This window comes from Letharia columbiana, assembly GCF_014066305.1.
Source record: "Letharia columbiana isolate WasteWater2 chromosome Unknown Sc0000018_s1, whole genome shotgun sequence".
In the NCBI taxonomy this organism is placed as follows: domain Eukaryota; kingdom Fungi; phylum Ascomycota; class Lecanoromycetes; order Lecanorales; family Parmeliaceae; genus Letharia; species Letharia columbiana.
This window is the reverse complement of record NW_023501059.1, coordinates 643,672-660,504: the sequence shown is the minus strand read 5'-3', so window position 1 is coordinate 660,504 and position 16,833 is coordinate 643,672. Positions and strand designations below refer to the sequence as shown.

The window sequence follows — 16,833 nt, the reverse complement described above, 5'->3', positions numbered from 1 at the left end:
TTTTCATCAGCGTGAAAGGGTTTTCTGCTTGTACCTTGAGCAGCAAACAGAACCATGTCCTTCGGAGGGCAGACCCCCACCATAATCGTGCTGAAGGAGGGCACCGATTCTTCCCAAGGCAAAGGCCAAATCATATCCAACATACAAGCATGTCTAGCAGTCCAAGATACAATACGGAGTACCCTGGGTCCATATGGTGGAGATCTGCTGCTGGTTGACGAAAACGGTCGGCAAACAATCACAAATGACGGCGCTACTGTTATGAAAGTAGGTAGCTCTTCAAGCTACTCCATGAGGGCGCTAATTCCTTCCCCAGCTTCTTGATATAATCCACCCGGCTGCCCGCATTCTCACAGACATAGCGCGCTCCCAGGACGCCGAAGTGGGCGATGGTACCACCTCAGTTGTCGTTCTGGCAGGCGAAATCCTGAAGGAAGTGAAAGAGCATGTCGAGCAGGGCGTCAGCTCTCAGATCATCATCAAAGGGCTGAGGAGAGCTTCAGCTATGGCAGTGAACAAGATCAAGGAGATTGCTGTTACGACGAAAGAAGGAAACCAGAGGGAAACTTTGAGGAGGTTGGCGGCTACCGCTATGAGTAGCAAGTTGATACACCGGAATGCCGATTTCTTTACCAAGAGTGGGTTGTGCTGGGAAGACACTGTGAGCGGGGACAGGTGCTGACAGTGTGCTAGTGGTTGTGGATGCCGTACTTTCGCTGGATCAAGAAGATCTGAATGACAAACTTATTGGCATTAAGAAGATCACGGGAGGAGCCTTGCAAGACTCGCTTTTTGTCAATGGAGTGGCCTTTAAGAAGACCTTTTCATATGCTGGATTCGAACAACAACCCAAGAGCTTTAAGGACCCGAAGATTGTGTGCCTGAATGTTGAGCTTGAGTTGAAGAGCGAAAAAGATAATGCAGAGGTCAGAGTGGATCAGGTGTCTGAGTATCAAGCGATTGTGGACGCAGAATGGCAGATTATCTACAATAAGATGGAAGAGGTGTACAAGACGGGGGCGAAGGTCGTGCTGAGTAAATTGCCTATAGGTGACTTGGCTACACAGTTGGTCTTTCCCCGGTTAAGCTTCCAAGATAATAAGCTAAATCAAACGCAGATACTTCGCAGACCGTGACGTCTTCTGTGCCGGGCGAGTCTCGTCAGACGATTTAGAAAGAGTAGTGCAAGCAACAGGCGGCAGCATCTCATCCACTTGCTCAGACATCCAACCCCAACATCTAGGTACATGCGCGCGGTTTGACGAGCGGCAAATAGGTGGCGAGCGGTTCAATTTTTTCGAAGGTTGCCCGGCAGCAAAGACATGTACGCTGGTCCTCAGAGGAGGGGCAGAACAATTCATCGCAGAGGTGGAGCGAAGTCTGCATGATGCAATCATGATCGTCAAGCGAGCGATTGTGAATAGGAATATCGTCGCTGGAGGAGGTGCTTGCGAGGTAAACGCACCCAGCAATCCTCTTGTGACCTAGAAGACCCTGTGCTGACGACGAGATGTACAGATGGAAGTATCCGCCCATCTCCACAAGCACGCTGACCTCTCCGTCCCACGCAAACAACAAGCAATCATCAAATCCTTCGCCAAAGCCCTCGAAATCATTCCCCGCCAGCTCTGCGACAATGCCGGCTTCGACGCCACAAACATACTAACTCAGCTGCGCGTCGAGCATCGCAAGGGCAATGTATGGGCGGGCGTAGACTTTGACAACGAGGGCGTGAGGGACAATATGGCAGCGTTCGTGTGGGAGCCGAGTCTGGTCAAGGTGAATGCGGTCATGGCGGCGGTGGAGGCGAGTTGTCTGATCTTGAGTGTGGATGAGACTATCAGTATGTTATTGTCCCTTGTGCTTGGTGGCGGGCTAGGAACAGGGACGATCGCTGACGCATCTTGCAGAAAACGAACAATCAGAGCAACCGCAAGCCCCGCAACGAGGCTTACCTCCTGGAGCGGCGCAACGAGCACTCAGGGGTAGGGGAAGAGGCATGCCGAGGAGATAGAAAGCACCTAGCGCCACATCGTTGCACATTATTCTCTATATAGCGAGATAGATACCATCAAAAGCCGAATCCAATCTCAGTGGACGGATCTCACAGATCCATTGCAAGCATGCACTTCAGACGCAAACATTGACTGGTTTGTTCTTCTTCTAGCAGATATGGAATCGGTTGTAGAATAATAGAAGACCTCCAAAACCCTCGATAGATGTTCGCACCACAGTGCCAATCAATCGTACCCCCATACCACAAAGGACACGGAGACTCCGCGCAATGCAAATGCATCCGTCCGTGGCTAACGCCATAAACCAAAGAACCACCCTGAAGATGTATGTACGGACGAGAAAAAATCGGCACCAACGCCTCCTCTCCTTGGTATCATTGACGAGTACGCCATCCGTGCCTGTACATCAATCCTACCCTATCATTACAACCCCCAATCCGGGTCGTCGGCAGAAAAGACTGCTCTTCTCTCCAATGCAGACGGCTAGCTCTTCGTCTCTCCAATCGATAATCACGTCGCTTCCAAGCTCTCGGGCGAGATCAAACCCCCTTCCTTCCCACTCTTTCCCTTCCCCTTCGGCGTTGGCGTTGGTGTACCCATCGTCACGTCTCCGCCAGAATCAACAGTAGAATTAGCACCATTGCTCACGACACCATTAGTAGTGGCCTTTTTGGCTGGTGTTTGCGTTTCATCTTTCTTGTCCTTCTCGCCTTCCTTGCCGCTCTCCTTTTCTGCAGCATTTTCTTTCCCCATTTCTTTAGCTTCCCCATTTTCGCCCACCTTCATCTTCTTCCTCGGATGGCCCTTTCCAGGACCTTGCTCCTTAAGCGGTCGTTTGCGCGGACTCGTGATCTTCCCTGTTGGTGGTAACCTCGGTTTTGGGAAACGTTGCTTTTGAGGTAGATCGTCGTCTTCGATAAGGGGCTCGTCGTTGTTGGCACGGATTTTGGCAAGGAAAAAGGCTTGCACCAGACCGATTTCGCTCTTGACGTTGTTGACGGTGACGGGTGTAAGCGGCGGTGGTGGTGGAAGATCAGAGAGAGGGGTGGAAGAGAGAGCGCTGAAAGACGTCAGTATCGGTTTGTAGGGTGTAAGAAGACTATACACGTACCTAGGGTTTTGGGCTTGATTCGCACTGCGCATACGGTTTTGCAGAAGATGCAGAGGCACGCTCAAGCTGGCCATATTGAATTCCTTGTCGAGACCCAAATCCTTGAAGCCAAAGAAGTCTTCACCGAGTTCCTCGGCGAAGTCACCGCCCACAAATTGTTCGCTGTTATCGTTGAAGGCGTTGGCGCCATCAGGGCCAGCATCGGTGAGTGCAGGACGGAGACTGTCTGCAAGATGGGCTTTCATTCGGTCATGCGTAACCGCGAGCTTGGTACCGGCCCGATCGACTTCTTCTGTCACATAACTATCAAGGGCATCAAGGTCGGCGCCGTTTATGTGGAGAGTGTGCAGGATGATTTCTTCGGTAGTGAATCTTTCTTTGCATGCGATTCTGCCTCCTTGTACTCCGGGCGCTGGGATTGCTACCTGCTGGGCTTGTGGATACTCGTTCAATGTACGGGCGATTTTTATAAAGTAATCGCCAGCCATCTCGGTGATAGCATCCAGTGCTGCTGGTTGGAATTCCTCGAACCCAGCGAGGACCAGGAGTTTAGCTGTAGACCGTTGCAGCGCGGCTCGAGACACCGAGGGTGCTATGGGAGGACCCTCCTCAGATATTACTGTAGGTTCAATGTCCTGCTCGACAAAGGGAGCAGGTTCGTGCTTTTGGAACTGGCCTTGGTACATCTGCCCTGGTGTCAACATACAATCATAGAACCTCAACTGGCCTTCAAGCATACCTGTGATTGCAGCTGCATCTGCTTTACGATTGCAATCTTCGATGTGACCTTTCGTGTTTCTTGTATCTGTCGCAAATTCTTGTCGATCTTTCGTGTCAGATTGCTCTCTGGGGAAGTAAATAGCCCTTGCGGCAGAATCCGTAGAAACTCTCCCGACGGATCCTGTACGTTTCCGTCAGAGTCTTCGAGCCATTGTAATCGATTGCTGAGATCAGGGATAACGGCTAAAGCGTCATAGTAGTCTGGTAGTACCCTCTCCTCTTCACCCTCCATACCCTCTGCAAGAGTCTCTCCACTCGGCTGCGATTCTTCGTTTTCCCGGATCTCAGCCTCTTCCTCGGCGCTTTTCTTGCCCAATGCGCCGTCACTAACTGCTTGCTTTTGATTCCTCAGCCATCTTCTCATTCCCAACTTCGTACGTCGAAGCGCTGGTTCTTCGGGATTGAGATGGTCTCCTAAAAAAAGTCTATGCCGTTCCGCAGTGACCTGCGCACGGTCTTTTTTGGTCACCTGTTTCCAGGTTTTGTACTCCAAGTCATCGTTCTCAGCTTCTTCATTCGGACCGTCGATGGAGGGAACGATGCCATTGATCGAAGAATCAGCATCGATATCCATGCCATCCGACTGTGTCCCGTGTCCTAGAATGCCATTGATGCCTGCCGGAGTGATCGCACCAGGTGTAGGAGTCGAGAGGTCTTTCTGGCTTCCATCCATCACACTTTCAGAGTCGGCTATCAAGTGCTCAAATTTAAGGTTGCTACCCAGTCCATTGGGTGCCAGGTGGTTCGAGCTTGGCTTAGCTTCGGCGGCAGGTGAGCCTTCTGGTACACCAGCTGGCGCCTTTCGCGCCGTCGTTCCTTTCTTCGCTTTTTTGCTGGGCGCCTTCCGTCCTCGTGAAGATATGATGGGCTCGTCGTCGCTATCTTCATCCCCATCCATGTTGATATCGCCATTCTGCAGTCGACGCTCCTCTGCTTCAACGTCTGCTCTGTCTCTGATTGATATATTAGGGATGAGGGGTACGAGCTTATCAGTCTCTTTACGCATGAATAAAGCCTTTTTGCGGAGAAAGTGCTCTGGATTAGCGTTGTATTTCAAGCAATTCTGCCAGATCAAATTGAGATCCTCGACGAAGTCCTGTTTTGACCTGTACGCCAGAGTCTTGAGCTTTTTCGTCATGGTTCCTAGATCCATTGGATGTTTGACGACTGTAACAAGACTTTAGCTTAGATGCGAAATAGGGCAAGCTTTTTGGACTCACCATTGCCATAATCAGGCGCCTCCTTTTTGTTGACCTTTGTAAGAAATGGACCGGAGTGCTCTGTCATACCCCTTAGTTCGTTAAGAACTTTTTCCGCAGCCTCATACAACTCTTCCTGTCCGACCTTGTCTTCGCTTGCCCATTTGCTCCTGTTCTTCCTCACTTCGCTCATCAGTGCTCTAAGTTCAGGGTCGGTCGCCTTGACCTTATCTCTATTTGTATCAATCATCCATATCAGGTTCTTCAAGGTCAGGCTTGATGCGCCCAAGTTTGTCTGGCTCAACGTCCCCTGCTGCGCGTTGCCCCCAAGCCCGTTGACGTTGTTCGCAGCTGCACCAGCCCCACCCATCTCGATATCAACCTGACGCTCAGATTCTTCAAGCTTCTTCTGCTCCAGCATCGCATCTCTATCGTTTTCCAGAGTGTAGAACAATGTGTGGAAACTTCGTTTGGCCGCGTCTTCAGTAGCTTTTTTGTCTTCCTCGAGCCTCTTGCGCGCCTCCTCCGTTGTCTTCACCGCCAGGATAGATGAGGCGCCTTTGGCACTAGCAGGTGTCGAGCTTGAGGATAGGCCACGGACCATAGCAGAGGAAGAGGGTGCCAGATTGACAGGAGGGCCCGTGCTTTTGGATTTGAGGGGTGAATCGTCGCCGGGTTCGTCGTCATCTTCATCCTCCGATTCGTCATAGTCATCCTCATCGATCTTCCTCGTATGTTTTCTTGGAGAACCCGTAGCTGGGGCAGGCGCATCTTCGAAAGGATCGTCGTTGAGCTGATGGTCTTGCTCTTCTACATTCCTAGTATCGCCGTTTTCGTTTGCCCCATTCTCTTCAAACAGCGAGCTTATTCGAGCCTCGCTCCTGGCATATAGGTCGCGAAAGATCGATAATCTTGGGTTTTCCTCTGCGCCAAGATCTCCCTCTATGCTGTTCATAAGGCGAGCTGCATTTGCAGGTACGGGGCGGCCATTGGGTGTTACGGAGCGTCGAGGGAATCCATGGTAGCCATTAACATGCAGTGTATCACGTTTGCCGCTGGGGAGGGGAGTGGGCGTGGAGTTGATATGATTTTTATGCATGGCCATGCCCCTCCAGCCCGCCCAACGCAGGGGTTACTGGGCGCTCCTGCGGAGCAACTTCGTGGCGACTCCAATGTGCCCTGGGTCAGATGATGGCATGAGACTGACTGAAGATAAAAGCCAGCATCTCACTGAGTTGCCCAAGCGAATTTGAAGCGATTTGAGATGGGTTGGGATGGCCGCTTGATGACTGAACTCGTCAGTAATGCATCTGCTGGTTCCGCGAAGTGAGGTTGACTGCCGACCGCTAACGGAAATACTTCGGGATGTCTCAAGTCTCGCTGTCTCTTACGCCGCAAACCCATGGGTACCTTACTGTCTTCCTCGATTTTCAACCTCTCAACTTCTCTCACTCCTCTTGATTGAGCTGGGTAAAACATTCGTTCAACACATTCACCGTCCATGTCAAGTCCCTGTGGGTAAGCCTTAGCTTGCTGGCCCTGCTCTACTATTACCATGCGAGTCCGAATAAACTTTGCATGTGAGTCAACTACTCCCAAGCCGCGTCCAGTTCTATGCGCCTGACACTCCAATGCAGGCGCATTCGTCCTTGTCCTCCTCGGTGCTGCATATTTAGGTCTCGGTTCCACCCAGATTCCTCAAGTCAATGACAAAGTCCTCCATTTCCTCACCTTCTTCCTCCTGACCACCGCCTTCTACTGGATCCTCGATACGACTAGGCGCAGGGTTCTCAACTTCACTCTCCTTGTCGTTACATTTGGACTTGGCCTCGGTTCCGAAGCGCTGCAAGGCCTGCTTCCCAATGGCCGGCAATTCGATCCCCTCGACATTGCAGCCAACGTTGTCGGATCACTCTTGGCCCTAGGACTGTGCACGCTGTATCACAAGCGTATGCTTGATCGGAGGAGGAGAGCAAAGGGATATTCAACCGTACCTCAAGATGGTGAGGGCGAGGATCTAGAGCTGGGAGGACAAGAGACTGGGACAGTCGAGGAGGATGCAAGAGAGAGTAGTCCAAATGGCGAGGGAAGGCTGACACCTAGCAGTGGGGCAGAGGAGGGGATCGAAGCGTCGAAATGAAATGTCCTACTGGTGAGGACGCCTGAGACTATGCATGACTGCGCACGTATCGGAAAGGCGTTCAGATAATCTTACAGGGGACGCGATATGATATCCAGGTGTTGATTTATGCTTGTACGAAAACCGCAATCTACTACTGAAAACAATGCTTTTTCACTACAGTGACCGCGCTATACCCAGTCATCCTTTCTAGTATCTATTACTGCTGACTGTAGATTTATTATCACGCAGAAGCTGCCCAGATGTTGCCTCGGGGCAGTCTTTGGAATTGGTTTTCGGCAAGATCAAAACCCCTATCTCGTCTGCCACTCGAACACCTTGGTCTTTCTTGTGTGGCCAATGTGTAGCAAAGTCATAGCCATGGTCATTCGTTCATCTCTTCTCTGGCGCTTCTCGGGTCTGTTCCGTGCGGCCAAAAGTCGCTTTGCTCTTAAGCGCTCATACCAAAACACCACGGTATCATATTCATGTATGCGAACATGCATGGAAAACTGAGATCATGCATTGTTACGAAAAAGCTTAACATAAACGAGTTATTTATCTCATTCGACATCGCATGAACTCACAACCCTCGCCACTTTTGCTGCTGGAGCCGTTCCGACACTCCTACCCCGAAATCTACCCAATATCAGCGCACCACCATCATCATTGCAGACCATCCAAGATAATGATATTGCATCTACTTATCTCCGTATTCCTGGCCGGAGTATCCCTCTCGCTGATCCAAGCGCACCAGAACGTTTCCACCATTCTATCTCACTGCGCTGTAAGCCAGCTTTTCCTATGTGGCTCCTCACCAGGAGCCTTCAAATCCATGGCTGACAATTTCAAGCAACACTGTACGCTCCAAGCCTTCAACCAAAGTACCTGCACGGCAACCAACCACACATATGCTGCAGTGTTTAATAAGTGCGAAATTGAGAATTGCACTGCTGCCGAACAAAATGGTGACCGGATTCCTTTTTTGCGTTTGGTATCATTTGATTCTGCAAAATTTTGCTGACAGTGGCAATGACAGTCACCAACGCATTTGCATTGAGTCTGTGCTCCCAGGTTGGGAGATACAAGCACATCAATTCTACCACTTCGCCCACCGCTGCGAGTGTCAGCAGGACTGCGACGCCAACGGGTAACGGTACCATGATATACAATAGTACCACAATGCATAATGGCACCTTCATGGGAAGTCCAGCGCCTTTCACTGGCGGGTCTGGGGTCGTTACAGCATGTGGAGCGGTAGTGCTAGCAGGGCTCTTGCTTGGTGGAATGGTGGTAGCATTATGAGCAAGACCGGAGTATTCAGAAACGCGTCATGATATATCTTAGTAGAATCATGATTCGGGGTTCGAGGATAGATGTGAGTCATTTGGTTTGCTTTGCTACTCTTGGCCGGTAGAACGCAAGGAAGAAAGGGAAGAAAGGATATCGGCAGATGCATGCCAAGATTTGCTTACAAAGCCGGCAGCCGGCATCTCGGGTCCTTCCAGCTGCCGGAGATCCGTCCGGTACCCGCATCCGCTGGCATTGGTCAACATTTCCTCAGAGCCAAGACTAGAGCAAGACGAAGACAAAGAGATGCTGATACATGCCATGGTATTTCTCAAGTTTTTAAGAGTAAAATTCTTCGAGTGCATGCATGCAATTACACTTGATTGACTGGCTTAACCTAGGAAATGCCAAGTATTGACTTCGATATCCTTAAATGACATTTCCAGGACATCAGTCGAAAGCTGAAAAGGGTACCTACTTACTTTCCAATATGCGCAGGCCGCACCGGTTCTCTCACCCTCGCCGAAGCCCTTTCCCGAAACCACGCTGTTACAGCTCTCGTCCGCCGCCCAGACGCGCTTCCTTCTCAACCAAGCGTCTCAATCATTACCGGCACACCACTCAATCAGGCCGACATTTCCAACTCTTTTGCCAGTGCTCCGAGATCGGATCCCATTAGAGCGATCATATCCACATTGAATACAGTCGGACGAGCGATAACCCTTGGGCCAAAAGAACATCGCCTTCAAACCTCATGGCAGAATCCGTACGCAACACCCTGGCCGTGATGAAAGAGCACGGCGTGAAGAGAAAGGTTGTCTTAGGAACGAATGGAGTTGGGAGTAGCCGGGCGAATGGCGGCTGGTTTTTTAAATCGATCGTCGATCGTTCGAATCTGAAGATTACGTTCGATGATCATTATGAGGTGCAGAAGCTATTGGAAGCAGAGGCCGGAATAGACGTGGACTTCAAATGGGTTGATGTAAGGGCGACGGGATTGGACAATGGGGAGAAGAAGGAGGTGAAGGAATTTGGGAATGAGGGAAAAGGAGTGGGGTGGTTTATTATTAGCAGGAAGAGCGTTGCTGGATTTCTGCTTGATGCTGTAGAGGGAAGCCAGTGGGATCGCCAGACTCCTGTTAATCTCGAACTAGGTAATTAGAGCGCTGCTTGTTCGAACGCTAAAACCAGTCCCGCATTTTAGGCGGCAGACATCAAACCCCCATGTCTTCAGTATTGATAGAACACACCTGGAACATTCCACCAAATGGAGACATAGCTGTATTACGTGAAGTGGCAATTGACCGTGTGCGCAATCATGAATACAGAAGTGCTGCACAAAGGCAGCTGTCACTGCAAGAAAGTGAACCTCGAAGTCCTCCACTCGCCAGACATCGAGCTCAGCGAGTGCAATTGCAGCATCTGCTCCATGAAAGGTAAAAACCCCGTCTTCGCAATATGCCAGGGAAGCATCGTCGATCGAGTCCTCACCCTGCTGTTCCAGGCTTCCTGGGCTTCGTCGTCGAGAAGTCTGCGCTGAAATCGCTCCGAGGCGAAGAGAATCTAGAGGTTTACAAGTTCGGAACAGGAACTGCACAGCACATGTTCTGTAAATGTTGTGGCATCTCGCCGTTGACCGTACCGAGGAGCTATCCAGAAGGTTATAATATCAATTACAGGTGCCTTGCAAGGGACAACGTGAGGAGCGTCAACGTGACGCCGAGGGATGGGCAGAATTGGGAGCAGGAAATGGCGAAAGAGATTGTTGGAAAGCACTGAAAGCATATATATGGCAAGGCTTTGGATCTATGATGCGCTATGGGCCTTGTTTTGGGACAGTTTAAAAGGTTCGAGAAAGTCGATGATGGGCCACAAGCAAGGTTTATGACCCATTGGGATGGTTCCGGAGGACTTCTCATTGCCATTTTCTGCTATTTCGTACTGAATTCTGCTAAACGATTCGATCATTTCCACCCTCACCTCTTCTTCAAATTGTATATTTAAGCGGGCGTCAACCATAACTTGTGCTCTCAGATTTGTCTCTTCCCCTTTCTGCATACTATTTACCTTGCAAGGACGTTTTCTTCATTCCTTCCTATGCAAGTACGCTGGCCCATCGCGACTCCCCTTCGTCTGACTGTCTTTGATCCGTCCAAGCGACAGCAGGCTTGCCCTACTTGTGTTCAGCAGAGTCCCATTCACCTGTTTTCTCCAAGATAGTCAGGCAGAGTGCCGACTTACTATGTACGAGCCTGAGAAGTATGGAAGTCTCGTAGGCGGAAATTCCTACCGCGGCTGCAGACAGTTAAGAAGAGGTGGTGGGGCACATCTTTCTTACAACTAACCCCCCCACATCTACCAGAGAAAGATTTTCATGGTGACAGGAATCATCAGCGTCTCCTAATGACTGAGCACTACCGTCTAGGTAATGGAATACTCCTTTCTCGGCCCCATGCTCCAGAAGTAGCTGCTGAATACCTTCATGATTGGCAGCGACGGCGAAGTACCTGGCAGTAGCCTTGTCGTCAGTCTTAGCATTCACATTTGCTCCTGCTTCCACTAGCAACCGTACGACGTCTTCTCTTCCCCATCCTGCCGCTAGGTGTAGCGCAGTGCAGCCGCCATGACCTCTCGCATCTATTCTAGCACCCACATCAAGGAGCATGCGAACGATGTTGGCATGACCTCCGCGGGCAGCGCAGTGGAGGACCGTTGCGTCTCTAACTGTCGTTGCTGAGATGTCAACCCGTACATCTCCCAACAGTCGTCGCATTAGTCGTTCATCTCCTGTTTGGGCAGTATCGTGAATCAACATATTCCCTGCCTTGTCCCGTGCGTTTGGGTCTGCGCCCATGTCCAGGAGTAATTCCATGGCCAATACATGTCTTTGGTTTGACGCGCAATGCAAGGGAGTGCGTCCGAAAGTATCTCTCAAGTCGATGTTCATGCCACTATCCAATAGAAAGCTGATGCTTTCGCACTGCCCTGCTTCGGCAGCACAGTGAAGCACTGTTCCGTACCAGTTCGCCTTCGTAGGGTCTGCCCCTCGACTCATAAGTAATTTTACTAGGTCCAGGTGGCCAGAAGAGGCAGCCCGGATCAGTGCGGTAGTACCCATGTAGGTTGCGGCATCAATATCAATGTCTTCCGAGTCTAGTATAATGCACATTGCGGTTTGCAGCCCGTGGCTACAAGCCCAGTGGAAAGCATTGTGACTGTTCACTTCGTCTGGTTCCCAATATTCCGCACGATATCCCTGCGAATAACGTTGGATTTGTATGGAGAGAGCTCGGCGGGGCTGAGAATGAAGCAATCTGAGTGCCAGTCCGTAGATTCGGTCGCAGTGTGAAAATCGTACATGATGACCCCAGTAGCTCGAAGAATAGCGGAGGAGGGGAGAATTTTGTATTAGACGCTCGATTGCAGCTTCGGACTCACAACTACCACGGACAAAGTCGTCGAAACAAAGATATGTGATGCATATTTCCGCAATTTCGTCTTCTCCCGAGGGAAAAATCTCTTCTCGATGATCCCGAAAGAACTCTTGCAAGGCATAATGTACCAGACGGACACTGGAGCTCTCCCGATCAACCGTCACTAAGCCCAAGCAACACTCTATCATTATATTTTGTGAGGGCCGACGTCTTGGATTCAAGGAGGTATTTCCAGGCTTGACAGCCATTGCTTCACTCAATTCTGTCACGGTCAACGAACCCTGGGCGTGAGATACCCACAGTAAAATGTTCATGCCCAGTCGCTTTCGGCCGTCTGGCTGCCTTTGTACTCTTGCGAGTGTCTGGTAGAAAGCCTGATGCAGGTCGTGCGGCATGGCCTCAAGTGCGTCTTCCATCTCTCCAGTAGTGGGCTCATTGACAATGGTTTGAATCTGCAAGGTGGGTAGCAGGAACCTAGACCGAAAGTGAGATGTTACGTTGCAGTGAATACGGCTACTTCGGGGAATTGGTTGGCATACATCTTTTGTGCACCTTTTGCGATTGTCTCGACGAGATGTTGTTTGAAACCCTCGTCAATAATAACTGCGCTATCGCTGTCCTCTATCTTCCTCCGCAAATACTTCCTCAAATCTGCATCGCTGGCCTCAACAGTAACTTGGGGGGCTGAGCCGAAGGCTTTTCGGATTTCTTCCGGATAAGGGCGACTAGTAACGAACAGCCGGATACTCGGGGTTTGTTGTAATGTAGCCAGGAAAAGAAGGAAATGTTTCCGACTTTGTCCCTCATCACATTCGTCGAGAGCGTCAATGGCAATGAAAACTTGATCGAAGTTTTGACATACATGCAACAGAGTGAGCTCGAAATCTTGTATTTGAGGCCTTCGGTTTTGCTCCCCGAACTTCGTGTAAAGCTCTAGTAGCGATGTGGGAAGTACGGGCTTTTGAGAAGCGACTTGTCTCAGAAGGCTTGCGACCACATTCTCAGGCGATTGGCTTCTCTGGTCTTGATAGTCGAAGTATACGAAGCCTATGGCAACTTTCTGGCCAACGTATTCATCCCTTAATCGATCGATGACTAGAGAGCTATGCTACGTCAGCTCCTGCAGACATAATTACAACGGACTTGAACAAACGTCATGACGGATTTTCCGGAACCTTGGATACCATGGCACCATAATACGCTTGGCAATTCCACACCCTTGCGCCAGGTCGTGAATTCTTCGGTATTCGTCAGCCACTCACCTGTCTCTGCTACCCGTGGCATGCGAATGGCGTTGTGTTTGCTCTCGTTCTCAAAATTCGAAATCCAGTTCAGGATCTTTTCGCGTTCCTGGGATTTGCGATCATTCTGCAATATCTGGCTCTGCTCTGCGTCGCTTCTTTGTCAGTTTTAAGCATGTCCAGGATGATGAGGAACTTAAACAGCCGCAGTATGAACGAGCCACAGTCGAAAGACAAGCGTTGAAGAGATGCACGGGCCCGAGACGATGTCTTCACTTCGGGGAAAACCACCGTCGAATTGTGGCAGATTACCTTTGACCGAAAGCTCGAGCGATGCTGTGCTATGGCTAATATCCGTCAAGGTTTGGAAAGTCTCCAAGTGCTTTCGTAAGACTTCAATGACATCCTCGGATGTTTTTGAAAGTAGCGCACTGTATAGTCAGACATTAATCGAGCTTGGGTGTCCTGAAGACCACCAGAGCCTCACCACTCATCGATTGTCATGGCAAAGTGGATACATTGGGCAACCGCCCTTAACTCTTGCACTGACTGGCGGTGTTCCTTTTCGTTCAGAGGCCACAAGGCTCGGTTCAAGCGACTCTTTGCAGCACCATCTAACTTCTTATGCAGTACTTCCAGCTTAGTCCTGCAGGCACCTGTGCTGGATACTAGCACCGAGGCTTCATCGAACGACTGCCTCTGGGCACCGTCGCTACGGAGAAATCCATCAAGACGGCAGAGGGTGTCGTGGAGAAGCTGAAGTTCAGCTCCAAGTGCATCGGCAGCCTCGCTGGCGTGCTTCACCCCATGAAGATATTGCTGGGTCAACTTCAATGTCTGAGCTGTCAATGCCACCAAACCCGAGAGCCCTACAGCTAAGGAAAATGGATCCATTGCTGCTCCGAAATAGTACTGATGTTTGGAGAAGGTGCGACTCGCAGCAAAGTACACTAGTTTTAGTGTCTTGGCAAACACCGACCTCAGCGAAGTGAAGTGAAGTGCACTTGGGCAATGGCGGCAGTATGAGCAGTCTCGATACAGTTTGGAATTCTATGTATGGTCCGGCAATTCGATATATACACGGAATACAGCTTGTCCACAAGTTATTGCATACATCCAGCCATCCACAACAGTACTTCTGATGGACGTACCCGCACAGATGCTCATACGTATAACTCTTTCTGCCACCAGTCGCAACGAGAGTTAGCAATGGGATCCATGATCTCGGTAATACTTGTGGCATTCAAATCGATAATGTCACTCGCATTGCTATAGATAGGGAACATTGGAAGCGAGGGTCCACTTGGCTGGCCTCCATTGATAGCAAAGCTGGTGATGTACTCTTGAAGCGCTACAGCGATAGGCACGCTGACCACAGAGCTGCTGGGACCGTTAAAGAATGTATACGCGACATCTTGCCCATGAAGGGCGGGAGGCACGCTAAACTGATATGCGTATGTCTGATTGCCGAAGGCTTTGTCAAGATAGAAAGTATTGCAACTTGATTAATTAGCCTTGAGCGTCTCCAAACCAGATCTGCTCACTTACGTGAAAGTAGACTCCGAGATAATCAAATCGACTCGACCGGTCTCGTCGGAATAACCAGTAGTTCCCAGGGTGCCAGGCATGGTGGGTGGATAAAGCACGTTCTCAATATAATCCGCAACGCTGGGGTTGATGGTAAGAAAAGCGCTCAAGAGATAAGTATTGAAGGTGGTATCGTTCCCTATCGCAGGATTCGTAAACAGAAGACCCTCATCAGCGTTGTGCCCCAGCATGAGAGTCAGGCTGTGGTCGTAGGAGCCCTGAAGAAGTAATTTCCCTGGGATCGCTGGGGCGAACAAGCCATCTACCACAGGCCCAAACGAATTTTCTCCGTACGAAGAGTTCGCCACCTGAATGATGTTGGCCTTGATCAAGGCGCTTGACGGAAGTTGCCTAGCTTCCTCAATCGTACTAACATTAAGCAACGAGAGGAAAGCATCGAATGTGGTCTCCTGCTGAAGATTAGATACGATATTTTGGAAGGCGGCGCTCTGCAGGACAGCGCGTTGGAATGGTGCGGGACCCTTAAGCCCGCCGAAAGCGGTAATTTGGTGCATGATAGATCCACCTCCGGCAGACTCGCCAATCACGGTGACTCGGTTTGGGTCACCGCCGAATATATGAATATTGTCTTGGACCCATTGAAGAGCAAGACGTTGGTCGTACAAGCCAGCGTTAGCTGTCCCATCGCTTTGGAGAGTGGGACCTGCGAGCCATCCAAGAGCCCCCAGACGATAATTCATAGCAACGAATATTATTCCTTGAGTATCATTGACTTGGCTCGCCCGGATCAAGCCTGCGGGGCTGTGTGCGCTCTTATCCCCTGCAGTGTATCCCCCACCGTAAATCCACACCAGGACTGGGGCGCCGGACGTGAGGTTCATGCTGTTCGAAGCCGATTTCAAGATGTTTTGAGGTACGACAACATCTAGAAAGAGACAGTCTTCCGTCGTCCGAGGGTCCAGAGAGGGAAGGGAGCCGGATTGATTCGCTAGGCCTGCCACGGTTGCTGATAGATTGAAAGGCTTTCCCTCTAGGTAATCGGGGTCAAACACGGCAGCGATCAGCTCCCAAGCAGGATTTGCCTGCGGACATATCCTTCCCACGCTGCCATTATCCACTGTGGTATTTCTGCCATGAGGAGGGACTGGGGCGCGGAATCGCAGGTCGCCTACGGGAGGCTGAGCATACCTTATGTTCGAAAAATTGTAGAAGGCCCCCGTAGACTGTATACATTAGCCAATGCTGACGGTAGGGTTGAGGACATGGACGAACATTGAAAGTCGAAGCTTGGTGCAGCTCGTAGCCGAGATCAACGATTGGAAGTGCCGATGGACTCTGAGACAGAGCGAGTCTGGAGAACAATGCAGCGCCACTAAGAGCGAGATTCAAGGCTTTCCACATCCTGATGCGTGTGACGAACCGTCTGCCATTTAGCAACTTGGGGGGCCTCGCCTTTGTACTCGTTTCCGAATCTTGGGGAAGTGGCAGCTAATCTTGGACTAAAACAAATTTGCTGGCCTCGAATGGATTGATACTTCTTATTACTTGAAGACAAGCAAGAAAATAAAAAGCACCGCAACACCATTATTGTACCAGCGCCATTAGGAATCGAACCTAATACGAACTAAATACCCCCAACAACAAAGCACTGCCGACCGTCGACCCCGCAAAGAATCAAAAAACGGGCACTAAGCGAGATCTCCCACTCACTCACTGAAGACAGAGCCAAAGGAGCGGCATCTGAGTGGATTTGTCTCAAAAACTTTCGTTGCCTTTCATCTACGTACTAGTACTATACCACTGTCAGCTTTGAGAGTCTGAGAGGCGCGCTTGCGCTCATGCCAATCCCCCATACTCTTTACCCAGCTGTCCTACGGTTGAAATGCTTCGAGAATCCAGAGAAGACTAGACCCTTCCAGCTATCGAAAAATGCGCGTTTTCCCTGGAAGCTTGTTCTTTGCTGCTAGTTAGCAATTCGAAGCGCACTGCCCATTTCCATGTTTATTGCCGTGAGTCTTCAACATGGAGGCGCCACGTGCAAGGTACATACCTTACGCCTGAGGCTGAACGCTAGCAATTGCCAATCTTCCGCTCTG

The 16,833-nt window shown here is 50.4% G+C and overlaps 8 protein-coding genes across 8 annotated transcripts; 4 read left to right on the top strand and 4 right to left on the bottom strand.

Moving 5' to 3' along the window:
• Nucleotides 1-54: 54 nt before the first annotated feature.
• On the top strand, nucleotides 55-2,014 carry HO173_006344 (uncharacterized protein; the record flags this gene model as incomplete). The annotated part of the gene is made up of 6 exons (XM_037308255.1): nucleotides 55-267; nucleotides 317-638; nucleotides 694-1,066; nucleotides 1,119-1,455; nucleotides 1,519-1,843; nucleotides 1,911-2,014. 6 exons carry the CDS (start codon nucleotides 55-57, stop codon nucleotides 2,012-2,014), a joined length of 1,674 nt encoding a protein of 557 aa, XP_037165029.1.
• A 511-nt stretch (nucleotides 2,015-2,525) lies between these two features.
• On the bottom strand, nucleotides 2,526-6,210 carry HO173_006343 (uncharacterized protein; the record flags this gene model as incomplete). Its single annotated transcript, XM_037308254.1, has 4 exons — nucleotides 2,526-3,075; nucleotides 3,127-3,812; nucleotides 3,866-5,073; nucleotides 5,127-6,210. The coding sequence occupies 4 exons, from the start codon at nucleotides 6,208-6,210 to the stop codon at nucleotides 2,526-2,528; spliced, it is 3,528 nt and encodes a 1,175-aa protein (XP_037165028.1).
• Nucleotides 6,211-6,660: 450 nt separating this feature from the next.
• Nucleotides 6,661-7,245, top strand: HO173_006342 (uncharacterized protein; the record flags this gene model as incomplete). The annotated part of the gene is made up of 2 exons (XM_037308253.1): nucleotides 6,661-6,685; nucleotides 6,743-7,245. The coding sequence occupies 2 exons, from the start codon at nucleotides 6,661-6,663 to the stop codon at nucleotides 7,243-7,245; spliced, it is 528 nt and encodes a 175-aa protein (XP_037165027.1).
• Nucleotides 7,246-7,912: 667 nt separating this feature from the next.
• Nucleotides 7,913-8,529, top strand: HO173_006341 (uncharacterized protein; the record flags this gene model as incomplete). Its single annotated transcript, XM_037308252.1, has 3 exons — nucleotides 7,913-8,011; nucleotides 8,078-8,192; nucleotides 8,264-8,529. The coding sequence occupies 3 exons, from the start codon at nucleotides 7,913-7,915 to the stop codon at nucleotides 8,527-8,529; spliced, it is 480 nt and encodes a 159-aa protein (XP_037165026.1).
• A 739-nt stretch (nucleotides 8,530-9,268) lies between these two features.
• On the top strand, nucleotides 9,269-10,293 carry HO173_006340 (uncharacterized protein; the record flags this gene model as incomplete). Its single annotated transcript, XM_037308251.1, has 3 exons — nucleotides 9,269-9,668; nucleotides 9,843-9,950; nucleotides 10,019-10,293. The coding sequence occupies 3 exons, from the start codon at nucleotides 9,269-9,271 to the stop codon at nucleotides 10,291-10,293; spliced, it is 783 nt and encodes a 260-aa protein (XP_037165025.1).
• Nucleotides 10,294-10,819: 526 nt separating this feature from the next.
• HO173_006339 (uncharacterized protein) lies at nucleotides 10,820-13,232 on the bottom strand (the record flags this gene model as incomplete). Its single annotated transcript, XM_037308250.1, has 3 exons — nucleotides 10,820-12,422; nucleotides 12,488-13,051; nucleotides 13,102-13,232. The coding sequence occupies 3 exons, from the start codon at nucleotides 13,230-13,232 to the stop codon at nucleotides 10,820-10,822; spliced, it is 2,298 nt and encodes a 765-aa protein (XP_037165024.1).
• Nucleotides 13,233-13,385: 153 nt separating this feature from the next.
• On the bottom strand, nucleotides 13,386-14,083 carry HO173_006338 (uncharacterized protein; the record flags this gene model as incomplete). The annotated part of the gene is made up of 2 exons (XM_037308249.1): nucleotides 13,386-13,620; nucleotides 13,677-14,083. The coding sequence occupies 2 exons, from the start codon at nucleotides 14,081-14,083 to the stop codon at nucleotides 13,386-13,388; spliced, it is 642 nt and encodes a 213-aa protein (XP_037165023.1).
• Nucleotides 14,084-14,352: 269 nt separating this feature from the next.
• Nucleotides 14,353-16,138, bottom strand: HO173_006337 (uncharacterized protein; the record flags this gene model as incomplete). Its single annotated transcript, XM_037308248.1, has 3 exons — nucleotides 14,353-14,689; nucleotides 14,738-15,960; nucleotides 16,010-16,138. 3 exons carry the CDS (start codon nucleotides 16,136-16,138, stop codon nucleotides 14,353-14,355), a joined length of 1,689 nt encoding a protein of 562 aa, XP_037165022.1.
• Nucleotides 16,139-16,833: the final 695 nt, after the last annotated feature.